Source organism: Centrocercus urophasianus, unplaced genomic scaffold (genome assembly GCF_019232065.1).
Source record: "Centrocercus urophasianus isolate 14NV4802_14NV808 unplaced genomic scaffold, USGS_Curo_1.0 seq_28, whole genome shotgun sequence".
Taxonomy (NCBI): Eukaryota; Metazoa; Chordata; class Aves; order Galliformes; family Phasianidae; genus Centrocercus; species Centrocercus urophasianus.
The window spans coordinates 4,301,213-4,324,799 of NW_024884844.1; the positions used below are offsets into that span (position 1 = coordinate 4,301,213).

The 23,587-nt window shown below is 40.7% G+C and overlaps 1 protein-coding gene across 2 annotated transcripts in view; it reads right to left on the reverse strand.

The window, feature by feature from the left end:
• SEMA5B (semaphorin 5B) overlaps window positions 1–23,587 on the reverse strand; it is a 251,164-nt gene that overhangs the window by 53,426 nt on the left and 174,151 nt on the right. For both annotated transcript variants that reach the window (XM_042827036.1, XM_042827037.1), the window contains 6 exons: window positions 14,959–15,057; window positions 13,996–14,209; window positions 11,270–11,555; window positions 6,908–7,043; window positions 3,254–3,461; window positions 883–1,090 (listed from right to left, as the gene is read on the reverse strand). In XM_042827036.1, coding sequence (XP_042682970.1) covers window positions 883–1,090; window positions 3,254–3,461; window positions 6,908–7,043; window positions 11,270–11,555; window positions 13,996–14,209; window positions 14,959–15,057 — 1,151 coding nt within the window. The remainder of the gene's footprint in view (window positions 1–882; window positions 1,091–3,253; window positions 3,462–6,907; window positions 7,044–11,269; window positions 11,556–13,995; window positions 14,210–14,958; window positions 15,058–23,587) is intronic.

The window sequence follows — 23,587 nt, forward strand, 5'->3', positions numbered from 1 at the left end:
TGAAAATAAAATTATTGTGACATTTTCTGTATTAGATTTTTGGCAAGAGAACAGGGACATCTTGCACCAGGCTGCGAAAGAGGGAGTCCATTTAGATGGTGCTAACAAATTCCTTCCTCTTGTCTAGCACAGAGGACATCAGATTCAGAAAAAACTCTCATCAAAAAAAGCAAAGCAGAGGCAGATGAGGAGAGGAAGCAATGTTTTTAGAGATGTACACACGCCATCAGTTGGTTTCACACTGGTTCACCTGCTAGAAAGAAGCGCTACTATTCATTTCCAAATGCCTCCTACACTCATTTCTGGGTGGAGATCTGCTCTGGAGCCAGGGCTGATAATTTAAAATATATATATTTTTTCTATTCCCTTTAATAGATGCAATCAAGACACAGAATCTATCCAGGTGTAGGAGGTGTCACACTTAGTTGAAATGAGCTATTGGGTTCCAAAAGCAATAACAAGGAGCCACATAACACAGCACTGCCTCATCAGATTTTGAGAGGTGATCACTCAGATAAGCAAGGATAGGCTGGCTGCAACCAGAAACCTGCAGCCACACAGCTAGCAAAACACATGAAGCTAACAAAATCAACACCGAAATGTTAAATTTCTCTTAAAAAAGTAAATACTGCAAGTCCTTCCTCGGTAAACACACAATTAATTTCTAATGAGGACTAATTAATATTTACAAAAAAAAAAATATTGCTCATTCTCATTGCTTCTGTCATCAATGTATTATCAGGAGATGCACTTTCAACAGTGTCTTTTGTCTTTCAGGAATGAAAAAAGGCATTCTATACTGAATAAGGCTGGAAATATGTTTCCCTGGTGCTTTTCTTTTTAAGCTGAAGTGGAATCTATCAGCACTATAAATTTGCTTACCCTTCTGTTCTGTACATGGAGCATCTCTCCAGAGGAATTTTCAGCACTCCGTTATTTAAGCCCACAAAGAGCGACCTGTCGCTGTGCAGGATTTGGAGACTCTTGATTGCTTCCCGTTGTCCATCAGGGAGGATCTGCATTTCCTCTAAATAACAACTCCTCAGGCTCCTGTTAGTGGTAGAAAGGGCCTTCAAGATGGTGCCATACTCTAGTGGAACAAGAAACAAGGCACAAGTAAATCCTGGGAGACATTGCCTTCGTGTCACACCTACCTAAAGATCAAAATACTGATGCTATGCAGTGGCTTTAACCCTAGCTTTGTGTCATTTTCTAATTTGAACATACTTGCTGCCCATTATATAGAAGCCCCTGCTCCATGATTACAATTCTAGGAAGCTCTCAGACATTACAGAAATGAGAAGGACTTGAGCCATCTGAAGAGTGAGTACCTGGAAATAATTCCCACTTGGAGCACTGAGGCAGAAAAGAGCTTGGTCCTGTTACCAGTGAGTTGTAAGGAAGGTGACCTGAGATAACAGGAATCATTTCTGGTGCCTCAAAGTCTATTTTTCTTTTGGTTTATGGAGCAGATCAGCGCAATTTGATGTCATGACAAATGACAACAGATGCAGCCGCCCTGCTGGAAATCCCAGAGGCCTCCATAATGATTGCATGGGTCATGAGTCTAATTGATCCTCTTCCTGGAAGAAGTTATCCTGCTAGCTTGACAAGGGGATGTTACAGCATCAGCAGTGCATATGCAGAAACATATACGCTTCTGCATATATGCTTGTGCTCACAGTGCTCTCAGCTAAACAATCTGAAGATCTGAAAAACTGTGGGAGATTTATGATGGGGAAAAGGGGTAACCACACTGTTTTTCATTAAAACCCCAAGAGAGGTCTGTCAGTCCCAATTGTTTTCCAACTTCAATCTTTCCATCCAGATCACTTCTGTATTGGTGCCAAAGCTCAGCAATTTACAGCAGTGGGGTTGGCTGCAATGCAAAGCCTTTTTTTTTTTTTTTTTTTTTTTTTTTTTTTTTTCCCCCCCCCCCCTCTGCTTAACAGAATCTTAAGTGTGGAACAAGACTGAGGCCCAGGTTTTGATTTTTGGGTTTGGTTTTTCTCAGGATTGGTTTTCTGTTCAGCGCTACCTTGGAGCAGGGCTGTTTCTCCTTAAGAATTTATTTATTTTAAACATTTCAGGTCCAGCACAGCTTTGTCTTCAGTCGCCACCAATCAGGGCAAGAAATCAAATGAATAAGAAACTTATGTTATGGCAGAAGACTTTTCCATAGAAGTGAAACGAGACAGAAATAACCTCAGCTTTCTGGCTTGAAATATCAATTTAAGATATCAAAATGGCAGAACACTGTTATCTTTCCATTTAACTACAATCTTCTGATCATAATCAATGTCCAGGGAGGCTCCTACAGTGGGAATGTTACTAGAAGGCATCAAAGATGGTCACTTGTGAAGCAAGTGGAAGTGAAAGTTACATAAAGTATTCTGGGAAGGTGGTAACATGAGAATGAGGCAATGACTCTGTATTCAGATCTGAGATTAAACTAACACGGACGCAATCCATCTTATTCTAAAGTCAAAGCTTCTGCTATAGAGGATAACAACATTATACCCATGAGGGTGGCCATATGCTCTGATTAATCAAGCTATTTAATTTAACCTCTGTCATTAGTATGAATATGGGCTAAGACAAGCATTAATAACACTCTACCCTTCTTCTGCACCTTTCATTTAGCCAAGATATCTGTACAGAAGAGGCAGAACATCCTGCTAATTAGAGGATGGCAGTAGAAATTAAGAAACTCAAATTATACACTAATACTACCACTACGCATGAAAACACTGCCTCAGCTTCCCCATCTACATCCCATTTCACTGAATGATTGTTCCTGAAAGCAGAGGGACTCACATACCAGTAGGCATGTGGAATTGCATAGAGAAACTTCAGGCAAGCCTGGAAGTTAAAAATTATTATTGCCTATTAGAGATGAGTACATCATAATGCAGAGAGGCAACTTATGTGCACAAAACCACAGAACGTTTTGGTGACCTCTGCTCTTCCCCATTGCCATGTGTTAGTGTGATCACTTGAAGCACATTTTTGTAAAAGGAAGAAAAATATTACTGTTGTTTTCAAACACACTGTAGACTTACGGCCCGTTCACTTGGGAATCTGCCTCAAGTCTTCCATTGTGCTTTTAATTTATTCAGGCAAACTAACTTCCATGAAACATTGTACCAAAATGATATTGAATGACTACTGTGGTAGTCATGGTATCACTAGCCGGCTCCCAGGACTCCTAAGTCTATGAGTAAGTGGAGGCCTTAGCCTCTAGCGTTCTTACCTGTTCCAATATACATCACGTGGTAGAGAGTATCCTTCCCCTGAACAATATCAACCACTAGTTTAGAGAATCGAATGCTGTCCTGAGTCACATACGGATCTACGGTGACCGGCTGCACCACGTCGTTCATCAGGAACAAGCGCTGCGCGTCCTGCAGGACTCTCTCTGTCAGGTTCTCATTCGGGCTGTCATCACTCAGTGTCCCACACTAAACATGGAAGATGGAACTTCAGCACCATTTGCACCATTTGTTTGCTTTCAGTAGACTGAGACCAAACCCAGAAATGCTCAATTTTAACCAGCCATGCCCTGATGATTTCCTGGGGAGGTGGGCCTGCGTGAGGGTCCCACCATCAGTCCCTTGGCATGGGTTATGGCTGGCTTTGGCCTGTAGCTCACTTTTTTTAAAAAGTTTCTCCCAACTGGTCTGCAGACCAGCAATGTGGTGTTTCATTCCTTTGAGGTACCTTGGAGCCAGCATACCAAAGAAAAAAAGGTATTAACAAACTGAGGAAGGAAAAAAAGAATTAAAGCTAGTTATAGAAAGAGAGATTTGAAGTTGGTAGTAGAAACAAAGGTTTTGTGGCAATAAATCCTTGAAGCATTTCAAATAATCTTCAGACTCTGCCTGACATCTCAGTCTGTATAATGCACAAAACCTGGAGGTTAAAAAACCTGAAAAACTGGTTGGTTTTCCATCAAAGAATCTAACTCACCCCACTGCTTTTCTCATGTTCTCCCTTCTCAACAGACCCCTCCAGCTTCATCTTAATCCAAGCAGGTAAGCCACTAAGTGCCTCCTCCCTCTTTTACCTTTATTGGCAGTGCAGATTGACCTTGGTGAATCCATCCTCCAACATTAATGGAGATAGAACTCAGGTCTATACAGAACAGAGGGGAAGAAAAGAGTTTATCTTGTGTCTTTTGAACACCAGCTCATGGCCTACCTCTCATAAACTGTCTGAGCAGTTTTACTAGAAAAAAAAAATATTTTTCTTCATTTTGGGTCCAGGTGTTTCCGCTTTCTTTGGAAGGGAAGCCATTATTCTGCAAATTAGGATGTTGATCTACTGCACTTCAGCTACAGTATACAACTTTCCCATATGCATACTCTCAATATTCATCAAAGCAACACAGCAGCACGGCAACCTTTCAAAGGTGCACCATGTAGAGCTCCTCCTACCAGCTCACAGGAATTTAGCTCACATGTACACAGTCAGTGTAATCAGATCCCACAGCTGATATACTGAGTCCTACAATTGTCAAGCCTTTAAGAATTAATTTCTGCAAACAAACGCATTTGTTGGTGTAGTACAGAGCTTGGATTCTGTAAAAATCCACCACCAATATTTCAGAGCTAATTATGTTGTTATTATTTCCAGAGGTCTTTTTATTTCTCTGCTGCTTCATTACAAGTTCTGAAAGTTTTTCAGTTATATCTTTTCTGCTGTCTCCTGTACTCCTTCTGGTTTACACTGCTGTCTTTTTATGGATGCTTTTCTCCCCACGCTCTTTCCTTTCTAGAGCATCACTGAAGGAGGAGTCCCAATGGCAGGAATGTCATTGTTGGTTTTGTTTTCTATTCTCCTCAAGTCACAGATAATCCTTTTGGGCTATTGGCAGCCTGTATGCTGACACAGCATCCCTCTGGTTTGGTTTTATTTTGTTTTGTTCTAATTTCCTGATTATCTGCACTGCCCTGATCCTCTATATCCTTCTCCTTCCTCTCAGAATAAAAAAAAAAAAAAAAAAAAAATTGGCATCTTTCCTTCATCCTCCTTTGAGAACACTGAAGCAAAAAAATTAATTTAATTTTTTCACAATATCTGCCTCTTCTGTCACTAAATTACCCTTGTCATCTCCTAAAGACCCTTCACTGACCTCCTGTTCCGCCTGTACTTGAAAAACATCTTAATCTCTTCTGCAATCTTCCTTTTGTCTGCCACATATCTTCTTTTCCTTTCCTTATTTTCCCCTGACCCTTTTCTTTCATCTTGCTGCTGCAATCTTTGCACTCCACATTTTATCTGATACTTTTCAGTACATGGAAATGCTTTCCAAAGCCCTTTTCTATTTCTCCAGGGTTAGCCCAGCAAGGGACAGAAGAAAGTCCTTCATTCTCATTTAACCTTAACATTTCTCTTTAAATTCCAAAAAATGTGATCAAGAACCTGAGCGTGTCGTCCCACCTTGTACAGGGAGAAGCCCTCTATCAGGTGCTGTGTTGGAATTCAGAGGGTTCCTCAGGAGTAACGTGGAGGCAGATTTGCCCCCCCTCGGCTCCTGCAATGATTTCAACTGACTGCAGAATCCATTTTGGAGGGCTCCTGACATCACCAGCTTGAAGGCAGATGGCACTTGCAGACAGCCTCAGGACCTCTGCCATTATGAGGCAGAACCAGATTCACACAATTGGGATGGAAATATTCACTGTGCAGAAGCAAGGACAGAAGGACGAGCCTGTCCTTTCCTGGATACTCCAGGTGGAAAGGGACTGAGCTGTAAAATGGGCTCTCACTTCAGAGGACTCAGAATTATGGGGGCTGTCAAATGCATACTTTGTGTTGCACTGACAGAATCTAGGGATAAGCCTGTTCTATACATTTCAAATTGGCCTTAACTCGTAACTCTGGAAAATTGCTCATCATGAAATCAAACATTTTTAAGGCTAAAAGGAATCTCTGTGACCATCATGATGTAGCCTCTTCCACCAGTCGCTTTTGCAATGTGTCAGTAACTTCTGGCTGAGCTACCATGTCTTGGGGAGACATCCATCTCACAGTGAAACACTGCCTTTAGGGTCCTATTAAGTGATGAAAAATTCATCACATCCTTACACAGTTGATTACCTTTCTTGTTTAAAAGCACAGGTTGTCTCCATTGTAGTTTGTCAGCTTCAGCTTTCTACCCTCAAATCTGAAGCTTTGGTGGGGATATGCTTGCACGTCCCCTGTGAGGACCACGTGCTCAGTGTTCGCATGCCAATGTGACATGCAACAAAGACAAGAGAGTAAAAAGGGTGGATCTGCCCTGTTGCATCAGAATTTGGGCCCATTTGGGTGGTGAGGTGCTGCCCTGAGAAGTTGTGGATGCCCCATCCCTGGAAGTGCTCAAGGCCAGGTTGGATGGGGCCTTGGGCAGCCTGCCCTGGTGTCAGATTTAGTGGTTGGCAACTCTGTCTGTGGCAGGGAGTTGGAACTACACAATCTTTGAGGTCTCCCTTCCAACCCAAGCCGTTCTAAGATTTGTGATGTAGGCTGATGCTGTTCCTGCCATTGGCCATTATCAGTAGTTTCAGAAAGTGGTTTTCAGTGGCTTTCAGTGGGGAGATTTCAGTGGTATATCCTGAAGAAAACCTCTCCTCACAACATTTTTACCTAGAAGAACACCTCTGGCCCACAAAAATTTTAAGTTCTTCATTCTTGTAAAAGCTTTGAACACTCTTATCTGTATAAAGACTTAAAATTTCCCACTAATCCTATAGTCTCAGTAAGATGCAGCAAGGAGTTCCAGACTAAAATACTCAGAAAGGTGGAGAAATATCATTTATCTGCACCATGGGTCTACCTAGAAAAGAAAGCCCCATACAAGTTAACCCAATGGGATGATGGAAAGTAAAAAGCACTAGAGCAAAACAAAGGGCAGCAGCAATACCTGGAAATTCGGGATGGGGTTTGCTGTTGGCAGCCAGGCTGATCTTGGGTTCTCTTGGTAACGGAAAGGACCATTAAATGCCTGAGTAATGGCACTGAGATTGAAGGCACACACTGCTGAGGCAGCTATGCTGTTTCTGGAAAAAGGGAGAAAAAAAATCAATTTAATCATTAGAACACTGACATTTTCATCATAACAGATATCAAACTCCACTCAAATAAAATAAGTGTAAATTGCTAGGTAGACGTACAGTGACACCAATCTCAGGGGGAGTAAAAATAAATAAATAAAGTGCAAAATGCAAATGAATCGCATGACAATTTTCAGAATGAATGTTAAGCTTGGTTTTAAAGTGCCTATGATTTAAGGGCCACAGAAGCAGTCCTGACATGAAAGGAGAATACAGTTTAATTTGCACGGGTTATTTGTGTCCAGATTTTTTTATTTTTTTTATTTTTTTTAAACACCTCATCTATCTTGATTGATTACAAACAACGTAATTTTTAATCTCTTGGTGTTTCTCAAGGTGAAAGCCTGTTTCTACCGGCTCCAGCTATAAAATACACCTCCTACTATTTGTATATACTGTATATATAAGCCCACACATGCATGCACACATGCAGGCAGAGGGAGGGAATGACAGCGCACACCAAGCTGGTGGTTACAGTAGCTCAGCAGGCACAAATGTCTTGCTAATATGTGCAAGCCTCTGTCTGCACTGCTCACTGCTCTCTGTTCCCAGCTGGGCGCAGCATCTGGTAGGGCAGGCTGCTCACCATGCACACACCAGCCAGGGGAACGCAGTGAAAGAAATGTCACTGCAGGAAGGACTTTTTGGCAGGGAATTGTTTTTAGGGGGGTGATGATGCCCATGCAGACTTGCACACAGATCTGCTGGGTTTTTTGGTTTGGCCCGTCTCAGCCATTCCTTTGTGGACCTGAGCTGCTCAGTGCTTTGTGCCCCCAAAGGATTGGCTTACACCTCCCTGATGAGGATGGCATTTGCTGAGCGGTAACGTAAAATTCCAAACCTGCTGACAGCTCCTTTTTTTTATTTCTATGTTTTTAATAAAAAGAATAACATTTAGAGAGAAAGATATCAAAATAAAGCTAAAAATAAAGCTAGCACGGAAGACTGACTCGTCACAGTGCCTTTTAAATAACCCAAGTGTCGCTGTATGTATCTTGCTGCTAATTAAAGCAATTTGAATTCTCTGAAAAGAACTTTTTTTTTTTTTTTAACTAAACCAATAATTACACTTTCTCACAGAAAAAAAAAAAAAAAGAAAGCCTTGCTTCACAGTCCCAGGCAGGAAAGCAGAAAGCCAGATTCTTTCACAGCGTATTTCCTCAGAGCCATACAATGTCAGGAGGAACTTTTCACTTTGCCTTCCCATTCCCTGCTCCTGCCCCTGCTCTCCTATCCCCGCAGTGATGGAGTAGCTCCCTTTGAACATGTCAAAGCAACGCCAGGCGAACCTTTCTCCACTTTTGTCTGCACACCGCTGACGCAGTGCATGCTTGCAGACGGCAGCTCTTAAGACAAAGCTAATGATGGATGACAAGTAAATGCCTGGAGGCACACATGGGAGAAAAAAAAAAAAAAAAGAGAATGAGATGGAAAATGAAAAAGGAAAAGAAGGAATAAAACCTTGCTAGTCTAACAAAAACACTTCTTTTTTTTTTTTTTCTTTTTAATTTAAAAAAAGGACCTTTTCAGGGCCCTGCTAAAGAATCCACAGTGTATTCCATTCCCTTTGCTGAAGAGGAGAAAGGAACAACATTTTTGATGAAATAATGCTATCTGTGGCCTGGCATATTTCCCATCCCTCCCCTACGAAAAGTCAGAGCCCAGTCCCCAACCAAAGGCATCAGTTTGGGCAGCAGGCCCCTTGCACGACATGCAGCCTCCTTTATTTCACCTCCTGCACCCTGGCACAAAATCGTTGGCTTAGTTCAAGGAGGTTTTAACATGGTCTCCATTACCTTACATTATCTTAACTGTATTAAAAGTTTCTGAAATATCTCATCAGCAACTTCCTCAATATTATTTCCCACTGATTTAGCTGGATATAACATAAAATGAAGCAATAAATCCTTATGTGGGTATTACCACAACTAAATATGATACAGACTAATTGCCTTTTTTTAAAGATGACCCTAACTCCATTAAACATGAAACTTTCAAAATAAAAACACCTTTTTTTTAAAAAAAAGTAATAGTTTTAGGTGCATCAGTATTCCATTATACAGGTATTCACATTAGAGTATGCACCAACCCTCTTTGGTATGCAGCACTCATGCAGCATGATATCAGTCCCAGTGGAAGTTAAAAGAATAATTACCATTATTCCTCTAGTCAGATGACAAATTGGAACATTTTCTCTTTGAACTCTCAAAAGAACATCATGTTGTAGACCCAAGCTACTTGATCTAACTTCAGCTATTATCAATAACTCATCTCTCCTACTATACAAATGTTACATATTATACTGTCCTCAGAAGACACCGGAGGGAACATACACCTGTAATGTGAGAAGAGTGACTTAATTGCAATCCAAAGGAGACAGGGGTAACACCATGTCTCACGTTTTAGCCAAACTGGAGACAGACACAACACGAGAGAACTGTTCCAACCAGAGCTAGGCCATGTATCCTGTTTTACTCAAAATCTATATCATTTTTATTAATATAATACATTTATTAATAATTTTATTCTCATTTTCAATTTCCGTTGTTGGCTGGATGAATGGACAAATGGATAGATAAAACATTACCATTCTGGGCATCATAAAAGTCCTCTCTTGATATTTAAAAAATCATCTTCATCAGCCACAGCAGTTGCCAGCTTTCCTTTCACATTCAGGAAGTTTCACTAGCAGCCTGTAAATATTTTTTGGGAGGGGAAAAGCTCAAAACCAGAACAAATACTCTCTAAAGTCCACAGTCAAGGTCCAGTGCTCAACTACTTATATTTTTTCACCTCTGGATCCATCCCATCTAACTGTAGCACAAAAAGGGACACCCAGAGCAGGTTGCCCAGGACCATGCCTAAGTGGCTTTAGAAACTCTTCAAGAAGGAAGACTCCATGAACCTTTTCTAGCTGCTTCTCCAGAGGCTTGTTTTAGGCTGGCATTGGCAACAAAAGTGCAGAAGCCAAAAATGGAAGGTGAATGAGGGTTCCCAAACACTTACATAATTCTTGGCATTTACAAACTGGGAATATCATTCTGGCTCTGTTCACTCTAATAGCAGAAATTGCACATACTAGTTCTGCAGCTAACAGGCTTCATATCCTTATTCATATCCACGGGTCCATATCCTCCTTCCTATTGAACAGTACTCCATAGCAAAAATAGCCCCAAAGTAGTTGGCTACCCAGCATGAGAAAGGCATTTTGAGTGGTTGTCAGGTGGAGTAACTAACTCAGATTTCTACTCTCTAGTTTACACGTCAGGATAACACCCCCCTAGAGAACATGTATTATTGAAACTCAATACCACACAGTCTGGTTATAGCCTGAAACTTATCATCCTAGCCCTGGGCTTCAGAGAAAAAGTTATTTCACTTTTTCTGTCTTAAAAAAAAATACATTATGAGTTTTTTAATATATTTTTTAATTAACTTCTCCTTTCTGCCTTCCCAGCTACATTAAATCATTCCAATTACAAGTTTTTTCAATATCAAGCCAAGAAAAGGTGATTATGAAGTTTCAGAAATCATTCCTTCCCCTTGGAGTTCTAATGCTGCTTTTGATTTGTGGTCCTGAGACTGTTTGTAGCAGAGGTATAGACCCACTTAGAAAAGTCAAAAGCTGTGTAGCCTGCATGACCTTGCATATATAATGTATTGTTTAGCAGCAGTTAATGCTGATTTCAGTACAGGCTATTGTGATGCCATTTGCCTCCTTCTTCTCATTCTAACCCTTCTCTCTAAGTGAATATATCTGTCCTTTTGTAGGGCCAGCCCTGATGTCCACACAATAGTGTCAGATCATCCAGGCATTAAGTAATAAATAAATAAAATAAAGTCATTTTTCTCCTGCGTCCTTTTCAGATCAGCTCTGCAAACTACATAAGTAACAGAAAGTCAGAAGTCTGTTACTGCTCAAGCTTATATAAAATTGCGTAATTTAGAAATGTACTGTCAACTTTTAGGGACCCCAGGCAAACATGAGCAATGGACAGAAAACACTGTCCTAAAGCACTGTTGCCATGATGGATAATACAAACCTACTTATTCCTTTGTGTTAACCAAAGGATCTTTCAAAAACTGTTGATCAGATTGTTTAAGAAATCAGGACAACGTCAGTCTCAGACTGCTGAGTACAGAAGAAGGGCACTAAAAGCAGTGCAACTTACACATTAGTGGTGAAGACACCATAGATCAGGTCTTGCTCAGGAAGGTAGAAGGTGCTTTGCAATTCATTATAATAGAAAGGAATTTCTCCAGCACGGGAGCAGTTCAGCCTGGCCTTCATGAAAGTTGTCCATGTGTCCTCCAGCAAAAATCTCCCTCCAATGTCATTTTTGCAGACCCTGGCCACACGAGAATATACTGTTTTCCCACAGTCATGTTCTACCGCATTCTCTCGAAAAAAGAAGTAGGTGAACAAACCAATGTCATAGGCAGCAATAAAGTTGGGTTCTGAAAAACAAATGTGAAGAGGTTTATACAGGTCAGAAATCAACCTATGCTCAACTTGCCCAATGCATTACAACCAGCTCCCTCTATGCAGGCTGTCAAAGCTGCAACCAGAGGGAGTTCAAAGTCAGCAGCAGACATAGAAACAGTAGATGAAAATAATGATACAGGGGGGTACAGCTCTAGCTCCATTGTTCAGATCTGGGAAAGAGCCCATAATTTCCCCACTTCACTGGCAAAGCTGCTACTGAACATGAGTGAAAGGACTTTGTCTATGCACTACTCTCCTTTCCTATAGTCATTTTACAACATAAAGCTTTTCCATTGGGTTCCTTTACCTATTTTTTTCTGAGCTGCATCTTATGGAGTGTTAAATATACTTTTTGCATCCGCTCAACTCCCCAGGCTGCTGCACTAAAACACTCAACCTATTTTCCCAGCGCAGTCACATCTGGCTTTTATCATAAAGCCTTTCCAGTTTCTAAGGCACAAAAGATTATCTTATGTCCATAAAACAAAACCATGCCACAAACTGACAGTATCAGAGCAAGCTCTCCTTAATTCTTTTTTCTTCTGCAATTATTTGTATTATTTTCACAAGAATTGAAAAGAACCTGGCATTGGTTTGCAGTGAATACTTTGATTGGGCATTTAACAAAGCTTTAAAAGTGTTCAGTCTTTCATCCCAACAGTTTCTTTGGCAAAGAGAAAAGATTGGCCAGTGAATAATATCTGACTAAACAACAACAAAATCCAGTTGGTTTTACAGGGTGCTTTAATGATGTTCATTTCTGAGAAATGAACAAAGAAAGAAAAAGAAAAGTACTGAATTCCTTTAATGCTGCAGTCCAGGAATGATAGGAGAACGGAGTCCGGCAGAGGGAGAAGAAATCAGGCTGATGGTGCTGCAAGGCAGCTTTTGGAGGTAGAACAAGGTAGAAAGGGAAAGGCACTGCAAAGCATCTCTGACCAAATTTACAAACAAACCATGAACCTTAAAGGACTGCTGTGATCACCAGTCTGACCTTCTGTCTAAGAAACCAGAGAATTACAGCCTGCAAGTCCACCACTGGATCCTACAACTAGCAGGTGAATTAGATCATGTCTTTCGAAGCAAATCTGATCTTACAGGACAAAGTCACATCACGAAGTCACATCTATCACTTTCTACTTTCCTTGGAGACTTGTTCAAATGACTAAAGACTGCCCCAGCTGCAGCCTGAACTTCTTCCATTTGACATTATCTGGTTTTATTTCTCAATGACAGGCTCTTGTCATGAGTTGTCTGCTAGATTAAAGAACTTCATCCTGCCGGAGATCTTCTCCTGATGTAAATACTTCCATATCATGAGCAAAACACCTTTTATCTCCTTTTCAGAAAGAGAAATACATTGAGCTCCTTAAGTCTCTCACTGTGAGGCAGACTTCCCAAGCTTCAAATCATTCCATGGCTCTTCTCTGAATCATCTTCAAGTTTTCTGTATCTTGTTGAAAAGTGGATAAAAGAGGATGAAATTACTTCATAGTCATCGACACTGCACAAACTCATAAATCCAAGAGTCACACTAGCTTTTCCAACAACAGCCTAGAAACTCAGTTTCTGTTTGCCCATCTTTAAACTCCCCAGTTCCAGTGAGACTTCCTTCTCAATTCTTAATTTGTGCACAGACAACAGGCACGTACTTCTAATGAGTGTTTATGAGTTACACTGCTTCTTAGTCCTAGTTCAGTCTTGCCCGATGACATCCTGTTATGACTTCTATTCTTCATGCTGACTTCATATACGAATGACTGCAGAAGCCTAGTGCAGTCTCATTAAGGTTCTGGAATCCAACAGGAACATTCTGAATATCTGGTCAACATAGCTAGGCCAAAAGTCTGCTCTGTCAAAATGTTCAGTCAGAAGATATCAGCTCAGTGCAGCAACTACCAAGTTGTAATTCTATAGCTTGCTTAATGCACAGTATTATCACACTGGGGTAACACATGATTTGAATAACTATAAATCCACAACAACATGGGTTTACATGGAATATAACTTGCGGTGAAATTTCTCATTTTCAGACTGACCTTGCACTGCAACCAACCATTTTCAGCTAAGTCAGTAGAAGTAGAGGGTGCTCAATAAATTTCAGAGCTAGGTCAACAATATGAGGCTTTATGTAAATCGGATCTTCAAATTCTTGAGGAATTTTCTTGCTAAAAGGATGCCTTTGGTCATCTTAGAAGACAGACTCACAACTATGTTAAGTAGCCTGTAAGACCCACTTTCCATACTCGATACCAACTTCCAGGCTATTTTTAAACATCTTCTAAGCTGGACTGTCTATTGCACCAGAAGCCCATTCCCGTTGTAACTCTTTAAAACAGAGGGAAAGATTCACAAGTCTGCCAAGTTGACTTTAACACATCTCCTGCTCATATACGTCCCACATGACTTTACCATTGAGCCATTTGGAGTTGTACTGTGCTGTCCTGAGTGGGGGAACATTTCCAAGGCTGCGGTAAATAGCAGGATCCCGCCCAGAGAAATCAATTACAGTTGCAGCATAGAGTTCTCCTCGTGATGTAATCACAGCTGTTGAGTTATGCCGGGGGTCATACGGGCACCGAGCCACTCCATTAATTCTGTCAATGATTTTGCTAAGATTTCCTACCTGTATTTAAAACAAGAGAAGAGACAATGTAAAGAGCAGCTGGCTTTTGCAATGGTACAGACAATTCTGTTTGTCCATGAGTACCTACAAGCAAAGCCCCAGTTGAAAAAAACAAGCAGCTAGAAGACAGTAATGCCAGCAGTGGCTATAAATTGATCTTTGCATACATTGTTTGCCACTGTAAGAAGTTGTGTCTGAGCCTCACTGATCCTACTGCTCTGTAAGAAGGGTGATTCCTCTGCCAATAAAGACTACAGAGCCCAGCCCACTCAGGGTAATTAGGTGCTCCTCTTGCTAGCACAGGTTCTTAATCTTCCACAGACACCTTCTGAATGTATACTGGCATTAAAAAAAATATGAACGTTAACGTTACTCTGGACCCACTCCCACCTCTCTTGAAGCCAAGGAGTGTTGTGCCATTTATTTTGAATGAAACATGTAAGTATTCAGGTCAGAAGGCACTCATAACTAAGCCTGTCTATATTCCCCATTTCCAACAGTATACTCAAGGTCTACACAAGCAGTACCTTGCCTAGATCTAGTGGGTCCACAACAGTTTTTTGCTCCCCACCTGTGGATACATCCACTGCTAAAGCAACCCAAAGGGTCCCAGAGACCAAAATAAGAACAATATCAGATCAACTGGATTCGAAACATATTCTCTGCTCCTGTGATGCACTGCAAATGACTGGCTATCCCCAGCACATGTTTACAGCCCCCTCCATTACCACAAACGAGGCAAAACAGACCTGACGACTGGAACACACTGGTGAAAAGGCATTGGTACCACAGGTAAAAACTTTCTTGCCATAAACAATCAGCACTCGGACATAGTTCTGGCACTCTTCCTGTAGGGACACAAGACAAAGACAAATGAATTTTGAAAAGCAGACTGTAGGGTTCTCTATTACTTTAAAAAAAGTACCTGCGTTACAGCTGGAATGCACCTTCCCTAGTGCTAACTTGGACCAAGATTTGTTACATCAAGCAGTAGCACTCCACTGCAAGGAGCCAGCAGTGTCAGCAAGCAAGCCAAAATTTCTCCTTACCTCTCTAATCATAGCCCTGCATAAATAGTCTCTGGTTAGGATTTTATTTATCAGGCTGACTCCGTGTTAGCTACACAACTGGCTCTTTCTGTGCTCTGCTTAAACTGGAGGAGGAATCTTCCCTCTTTTCATATTTCTGCCCTGTTTTTCCCAGCTTTGACATTATCCAGACACAAGCTTCAGAAATTTCTCTTCAATTCTGGTCTGGTCAAGATAATCTTGTGCTTGGACAGCCTGACACTTCCTTTCAAAATAAGCATCTATGCTCAGGATTTTCCTTGGTGGAAGGAGTTTCCCTTTCAGGATGGGAAGAGAGAAATGGCAAATCCCCTCTTTGCAACTGCACAACCATTTCATAGAATCATTAAGGCTGGAAAGACAACTAAGAACATCCATTCTGACACCAATCCATCCCTACAGTGCTCACTATGTCCCTCAGTGCCACATCTCCACAGCTCTTGAACATCTCCAGGGACCTCCCTTTGCAGCCTATGCCACTGCTTCACCTTTTGTTCAGAGAAAAAAAATTTCTTAATATCCAACCCGAACCTCTCCTGGCACAACTTAAGGCCATTATCTCTTATCCTATCACTGCTACCTGGGAAAAGAAGAAACTTATTAAAAAAACAATGTAGGCTGAGTTATCCCAGCTGCTTTGCTTCCCACCCTCCATAGATCATAATTTGCAACTAAGCTGAGCCTACATCTGCAGACACCACTTCTCCTGTAAGCAGCATTCATTCTGTGAGCTCCCCTGTCTCACAGTGCTCCACGCTGCTGAGCATTTCCCTGAAGACTTCATCTGCAAGAGTCAGCAGTGTAAAACTCCGCATCTTCTGGAAAGGAAGAGGCTTACTTAGCTGGATTAAGTTCTATCTTCTTTCATTTGGTGTATGGAAATCAACTTGCTGAAGGATGGCATTTACAGAAAATCCACTAGCATCAGCCACAGACAAATGACTGGGGCTTGCATTGGAATGGAGAAGACTGTAGCCAGCCTGGTTGAGGCAGAGGTCACAGCATGGAAACTGCCACCAGTGTCTCAGCTTTGGGGATACAACACTTAACACCTGGAACACAGTAATAGGGCAATTCATAACTGAGGCAATCCAGCATTCCTGTTTCAGCAAAGTGCAGCTATCCATTCCCACAAAATATTAGGAACATTATGTATTTAACTGTGAAGGACCAGAAATCATTGAGGAAATGCCTTGTAAAAAGGTACTGGTTTCTCTCCCCACCAAGTTCTGTTTTCGGGGTGTGATCGATTTAGCACCTATTCCAAAATGCAGCTCTGTACCCAAATTTCATGTAGTCAGAGAAAATCTACCTGCTCCCCTCTGCTTCCACCTTTTTCTGCTTTGTGCAGAGTCTGAACACAACATCTGCCCTAAACCATCTAACACCATTTACACTGCTGCATCCTTTCCTGCATAGATACTTCAATATGTTCCTAAATAAAACTCTGTCTGGCAGAAATCTAAAATCCTAATTTGCAGAATTTTCTTCTTTGCACAGACCTATATTACTGATTAACAAGCTTTATTTTCCATAGAAATGTTCCCAGCTGAGAAGCTAGTACATTAAAACAAGAATTTCTCTCTGACACCTTGCTGGATGTTTTTCTGGAGTCTATTGCTGCACACATTGCTCCAAGACATAGTAGCTCAGGTCAGTAAGGATGCTGGATGCTGGTAAGGTCCTTATTTTAGCCTAATTAAGCGTGGTTTTATTTGTACCCATTCAGTCAAAAGCAGAGGTCATTTATTGAAACACAAGAGAAACCACACTGAGCAAATATATCTGCTGCTGTCTGAATCTGCACCAAAATATTTCATCTGTGACTTCCAGCTTATTCTCAACTGTGCTAGCTAAGTGCAAAAGAGCACAGTCAGTACGGATGAGGTATTAGATTGGAAACGTTTGACACAGCTGATACTTTTCAGGGAGCTGAATGCACCAGACACAATGAGTATGTCACTGGCTGTAAAAAGCAGGAACTGGGGTGCCTAGTAGGTGCTTTCTACTCTGTTTAGATAATAATGCTCCTAGGTGCGGGCCATATCCAACCACAATTATTCCTGTGACTTAACTGTCCAGGCTATGTGTAGGTTTTTTCCCTGGACTTGCCTCACTAATGGTGGTGAAAGCATGCCACACTTTTAAAGGAAAAGCAAAGATAACAGGCACTTTTCATCCTCAAAGCAATTTGTACATCATTAAGTAATATACTGAAATGGATGTCCATTATCTTCCCTGTTCTCTTAGCTTGGGGAATTGAAACACACAGGTGCTACAGGGTTTGCCATGGTGACACTCTGAATGAGAGGAGATCCGGAAAGACAGCAACAAAGATTTAACTACCAGACCCTGTCTCTCTAACACGCCTGGCTTTAAGAGGAATACTATGCTCATCCAGTACTTCTTATTGCTGTACTCACTACCAATCACACCAGTCTATTAAAAACTCCAAGAAAAGTAAAGAAGAAGCTGTACCACTTAAATATTCCAGCTTTTGTGATTTTTCACTGTTGGTGAAATCTATATTAGATCCCCTTTCTATCCTGTTCTCAAAATAACTAGAAGGGAACAGGTTTCTCTCTGTGTTCTTCAAGCCAGCCTGGATTTGCTCTGATAAGTCATCCACCATGCTGCTCTTTACAATGATCTGTAGTCAAGGCAAATGGTTAGTAAAATTATTTCATAAACACTTACAGAAAATAGGAGCTACTTAGTGCAGTTTCTTTCACGTGGCTGGAAAACTCAGTATGCAAGAAGCAAAATTCAGATGGACTTTAACATAGCTAGAAAGTCTGGCAAACTTGAATCCCCGCTCTTTCCAGACAAAACAGTATTTGGGTCCTGCTCTCACATTATGAAGTAGACAGTTCAATCTGTGTATGATCAGACTGCAGAGCTCATCACCAGAAGATATTATTGGGATCATGAGATTAAGGACTTAAATAAAGGGGGAAGACTCAATATTTATGTGGTTAATGAGAATAACCCAGTTATATTACTTGGGATTATCATTAAATATATGGCAGAGCTGATAAAAACCTGTGGCTCACTGCCAGAGCATTAAGCACATCTCTGATTTTCTTCAGAATTACGTATTACTGATTGTAAGGTTCTCACTCCTTTAGAATTATCTGGTACTGGTCCTTTCTTGTAGATAAAGCCTTAGACTGAGCAGAAATCACTTTCTCCTAGCTGAAAGACCCTAGAAACAGCACGAGTTATAATGCTCAACCCTACAGGATACATGGCTCACTGTTTGTAAGAGAGTAAACTCTACTGAAGTTCCTCACGCCCCTCTTCACTTTAAGTCTGTTCTCATTTCTTTCATTTTTGCAACATTTAACTCTAGCTTGTCTGTGAATGCCATAATGCTACTGCAGATAGGAGCAAGCCCCTTTCCAGCAATACAGATGTCAGGCTGCTTTGAAAGCACGTTTCTAACCCAAGAACCAAGAGTGCTACTCCCTTCATTTGTGCGGACAGATTGGCAAATGGAGGCGCTGAACTCCTGCTGGCTTCAGTCTGAGGTAAAAGTCAAGATGATGTTTTCAGGATGTACAAAAAAAAACAGCTGTAGGTGCTTCTTGAGATATTTCATCTGTCATCTCTGAACACAGGATTCCAAAATGTTATAAGCCCTTAATCTTGTCGTACAGATATATTTTTTTCTTCAAGAGTCATATACGGGCACTGCTTTAATTGGCCTTTACTTTGAATAAAGCACTCAGGCTCTGTTTTCAGAGATCTCGTTTTTGATTCTTTTTCTAGGCTAACACTATTTCATCACATACTAATCAATACATTTTAATCATAAATTAAAAACACAGTTACATGCTCTATCAGGAAAACAGCTGTTTCAGGGTCTGTTGTACTCAGTAAAGCAGCACAAACTCTTCAGAATAGAGAAATTTATTTTGGGGTTAGGCCAGAGTCGATAAGAGGAGAAATGGGATGAAACTTGGCAAAGACACAGTTACGACCTTCTGACAGAGCTACAAAATAATGAAAATAGTTTCACACACCGTGCAATTAATCCGTAGAACTCCCTGCCAGGAGTTCACTGAGGCCAGAACATAGCAAGATAAAACAGGTAGATGGGGGTGTATGGAGAATAAGGACATCAAGAGTAGAAACAGCAAGTTTTATCAAAAACTTATAGAAATCTGGCCAACAGTGACCCAAAGCCTGCCTGTTCTTTCCAGCTACATCAGTAGGGGCAAGGGGTTACTTCTTGCAAAGCTTGCTCTTCTTTTACATTCAGCTCCTGTTGGCTACCATCAACACCACCATAAAAAAATCCATACACTGCAAAAAGGGGAATTCTTTTTTCAGGAGATGTTACCATGATGGGAGGATGTTTCTCTACTGATGCAAGTTGTCCTGCACATTACTCTTGCATAGCCAGGTCTGACCAACACCTACATAGAGTCACCACAGGTAGACAAAAGTTTTCAGGCAACAATGTGTAGGCAGCTATATCCGGGGAGGGCTCCTGCTCTGCTGGATGTCTGATTACTCCTGATTTCTGCAATGCAGTGGGAAGAGTTCAGTCTCTCCATTGAATCACCAGGTCCCACTGCACTGGCCTTCCTGCTCTGGTGCATTTAGATGACTTACTAGCTACACCAACCATCCAAAATTCCTTCTGTTATGAAACTAGATACACTGCAGTTCAGAGAATCAACCAGCAAAACTCTGTGTTATTCCTGTGTTATCCCTGCAATCACATTTTAGAGTGTGGCAAACACTTATTGGTTGCAGTTCATTCAATTTGTTTAAAAATAATCACATCTAATGTGTTCAAACAGTTATTAATACGGTTTTAGATATCTGTTTTTATTTCTTTGGGTAACCAATTTTATTAATCAGCTTAACCAAAGTCCCTGACCAAGCTGTCTTTCTCCTTTGAACACAATGGATACCAAAGAGAATTGCTAATGATTTTCCAGCTAGGTTTTCTTTAATGGACTTTGAATCAAATTCTGGGGCTACAGAACTGGCTGCTTAGCAGAAGTATTAGGAACGTAGTTTCAGATTTCTTGGAATAGTTAGAAAGGGAAAAAAGTGTCCATATGACTGTCTCTCAACCAGAAGTATTCACCTGTGGATTTATATGGCACCTGTTATATCTGGATGCCTATTATTTATAAGTGGCATGGAGATTCCTGGCTACATTAGATAACTAGGGAGCGTATCCTCTTCATGACAGAGCCATTTGTAGGCCTGAAATACCAGATTCTTCCATTATCCTAGCAACTTCTGCACTAAACCCATTTAGCGGCTCCGAAGATTTGGGTTAGGATTCCCTGTACCCTGAATGATAACTTCTTCTATCAGGACATCATACAAGAAAAGGGAGACAACCAGTCTGGGATAAACAGTAGCTGGATGCCCTATCATACATTTCTCTTGGCTCTTTCTTACACCAGAAGTGTTACTTGTGCATCATCTTTCTCCTTGCTACAGATTTCTTAGATCAGCATGTAAGTGCTGGATCTCTGTCATTTTCACAAATGGTTCCCTTCAACTCTTTGGATAGCTGGACCAGATAATATTCACAGGTCCCTTCCAAACCCTACAATTCTGTGGTATGGTGGTGTGCAGCTTTTGGGAAACTAACAAATTATTCTATTCTCAAACATGAAAAAGGGCTCCTGTTTAGAAAGCCACAATTTTCTATGTCAGGCAAAATTCCTTGGATATGGCAGATGGGGATTGCTATGCACAAACAAGCTAATTACAAACTAGAAGTAGAGTAACTCCTAATGAAATCAAATACATTTTGATATAGTGGCACTTTTTCCCCTTGCACTCTATCCATCTCTCATTTTAACTACAACCTCCGGGTGATAGCACTTGGAAGACAGAAAGAAAGGCAGCATAACATTGATTTTGTTCTCTGCAGTATCTCTCAGTGTAGTGGATGGTTTCCAGGGGAGAACTTTAAGATGCTGATCAGAATGTATTTTATAAAAGCTGCAAAAATAGGAATAATTATGAGTGGAAGCCAGCATGGATCTCCAGAGACGTGGAAATAATGTATACGCAATTCTTTGAGGAAATCACAAGCTTTGGTTCATAAAAATAGCAACATAAGTGAAAAGGATTTTTCTGAAGTATTTGTTTTAATACCACATGACATATAGTTGAGAGTAATTTTTAAAATCAGGTTCAAGAACATATATATTAATGGATGGAAATCTGATAAATTAGCGGACTGAAGAAAAGTCCTCCAGTGAGAAATTATTCACAGACCTGCTATTCGTGGAGGGACCCAGATGGCAAGATACTAGTCCAGAATCAACATTCTTTTTAAGCCAACATTTGTGGATAACCCAAAGATTAGGAAAATAGCAATTACTGATGAGGCCAAAGCAGGGATGTATGTTAGTTGGTGAACTGGCCCCAAACAAAATACTTTTTTTAAAAGATATAAATCAAAGATCAAGGAACAAAAAGATTCTGTGTACAGCCTTGGACATTACTGACCCAAATGAGCAACTGGGAAAAGTATTTAGTGGTCACAGTGACTGTGCAATTCTGCACGATCTCCTATGACAGAAGAGCTTATGAAACTGCTGGTATATGAGAAGAGAGAAAAAGAGGTGGAAGACTGTTTTAATCACATTCAAGCATTAGAGACTGGCAAGGGAATACAGGTAAAAAATTGGAGTGTGCAGAAAGCAGACACAAAAAATATTCAAGGGTAGTGGAAAAATGACTTACAGAAAGACTTGGAGAACTCAGCTTTTCATGTTACCAAAATGAGAAAGCCGCTCAAAACTTGAGGCCAGATTCAAAGAGGAAATAAAGCACATGCTGTTAACAAAGAATGTGACTAGTCATTCCAACAAGCCAGCAAACTGTGAAGTCATCCCACTCGCTTCAGACCTTATGGTCACAACTTTCTGCCTTCCTCAGGAAGGTACAGTAGCCAAACACAAGTTAGTGAGCTCAGTGCTGGAATAATCAGTTAAATCTGCGGTCAGAACTATATAAAGTGTCATAGAAAAGACCAAATAGTACCTTCTAGACTTAAATCTGGAAACCAGCTGTCTCATCTCCATTTTCTTTAGCCAATAGGCATTAAAATGTGGAGTGATAATCAGTAATTATATTTCTGTGATATGTACTTTGTAGCTTTTACTCCTGCACTTCTTATTTTACTTACGGTAAAGCTCAAGGCATTTCAGGAAGAGATTTTCTAAGCAGCGGGAAGAATTTGATTTAGATACCCAACAGGCATAAGAAAAAAGCATTTTAATACACTAGGTAGCTTTGAGAACTTCACCTTAAAACACCTACTTTATTAAATGGGCAAAGAAAATGAACCAGTCATATAACTTATCCAAACTACACGATGAATTAATATAGAAGCCAAAGGTCCTCGTTATTTCTAGCCTTTATCACCACATATCTAAGTGCCTGACAATCTTTAGTATATTTATCATCAAATCATCTGCGGTAGGTAGAAAACTGCCATTAGTCAAGTTTTGACAAAGCAGATCTGAGGCTAACAGAGCTCCTCTTGTACCACCATCACAAAAGCATAAATAGAAACACATTAGTGCTTGCCCTCACTTGATGCATTTAACCAGCCAAGAGCAAAGATACTGGGTCAGAGCTGGACTTCTCGGCTGCAGTAGAGCTCATCACCAGCTAACTAGCTCTGGAGCTAGCATTAAGTCATCCCTCTACAGCATAGCAAGCAGTGAATGTGTAGACTTTCCAAGAGGGACTTGACCACGGACATACAGACCAGAGTAGGTACAGACTTGAGACATCTCAGTGTACTTAACTGCTGCAGAATCCTTCTGCCTTTCTTTTTTTTTTTTTTTTTTTTCATTAGCCATTAATTGTATGTCAAGAGGTGTCTAACAATCTGATTAATTATTTTTCTTCAGATCTGCACACCCCAGGTCCCCGCACCAAACAAACAGTTTCAAGCTCTGGATCACAACCAGCATAAACTCAGCTGTTTCAGGCCTCATCTTCAAGAAATATTTGGCAAAGCCTTTACAGTGTGCAGAGGCAGTAGCAGCAAAGATGCTCAGATCACTGCTTTCTTCCGGCATGACAGTAAAAATAATAAATTGAAATTATCCTAGAATTTGTTCAGTCAAGTGCATGCAGTCTCATAAGGTTTTATCTGGGTAATGACAAAATAATTCTGGGTTATAAATTCAAATTCTTCAGGAACAATGGAATACAATCTCAGTCTCAAAAACTTTTACAATGGGAAAAAAGAGCAAAATCCTTTCGTAAGAATACACATTTTGAAGTATAAAGACCAAAAATTCCTTCTGTC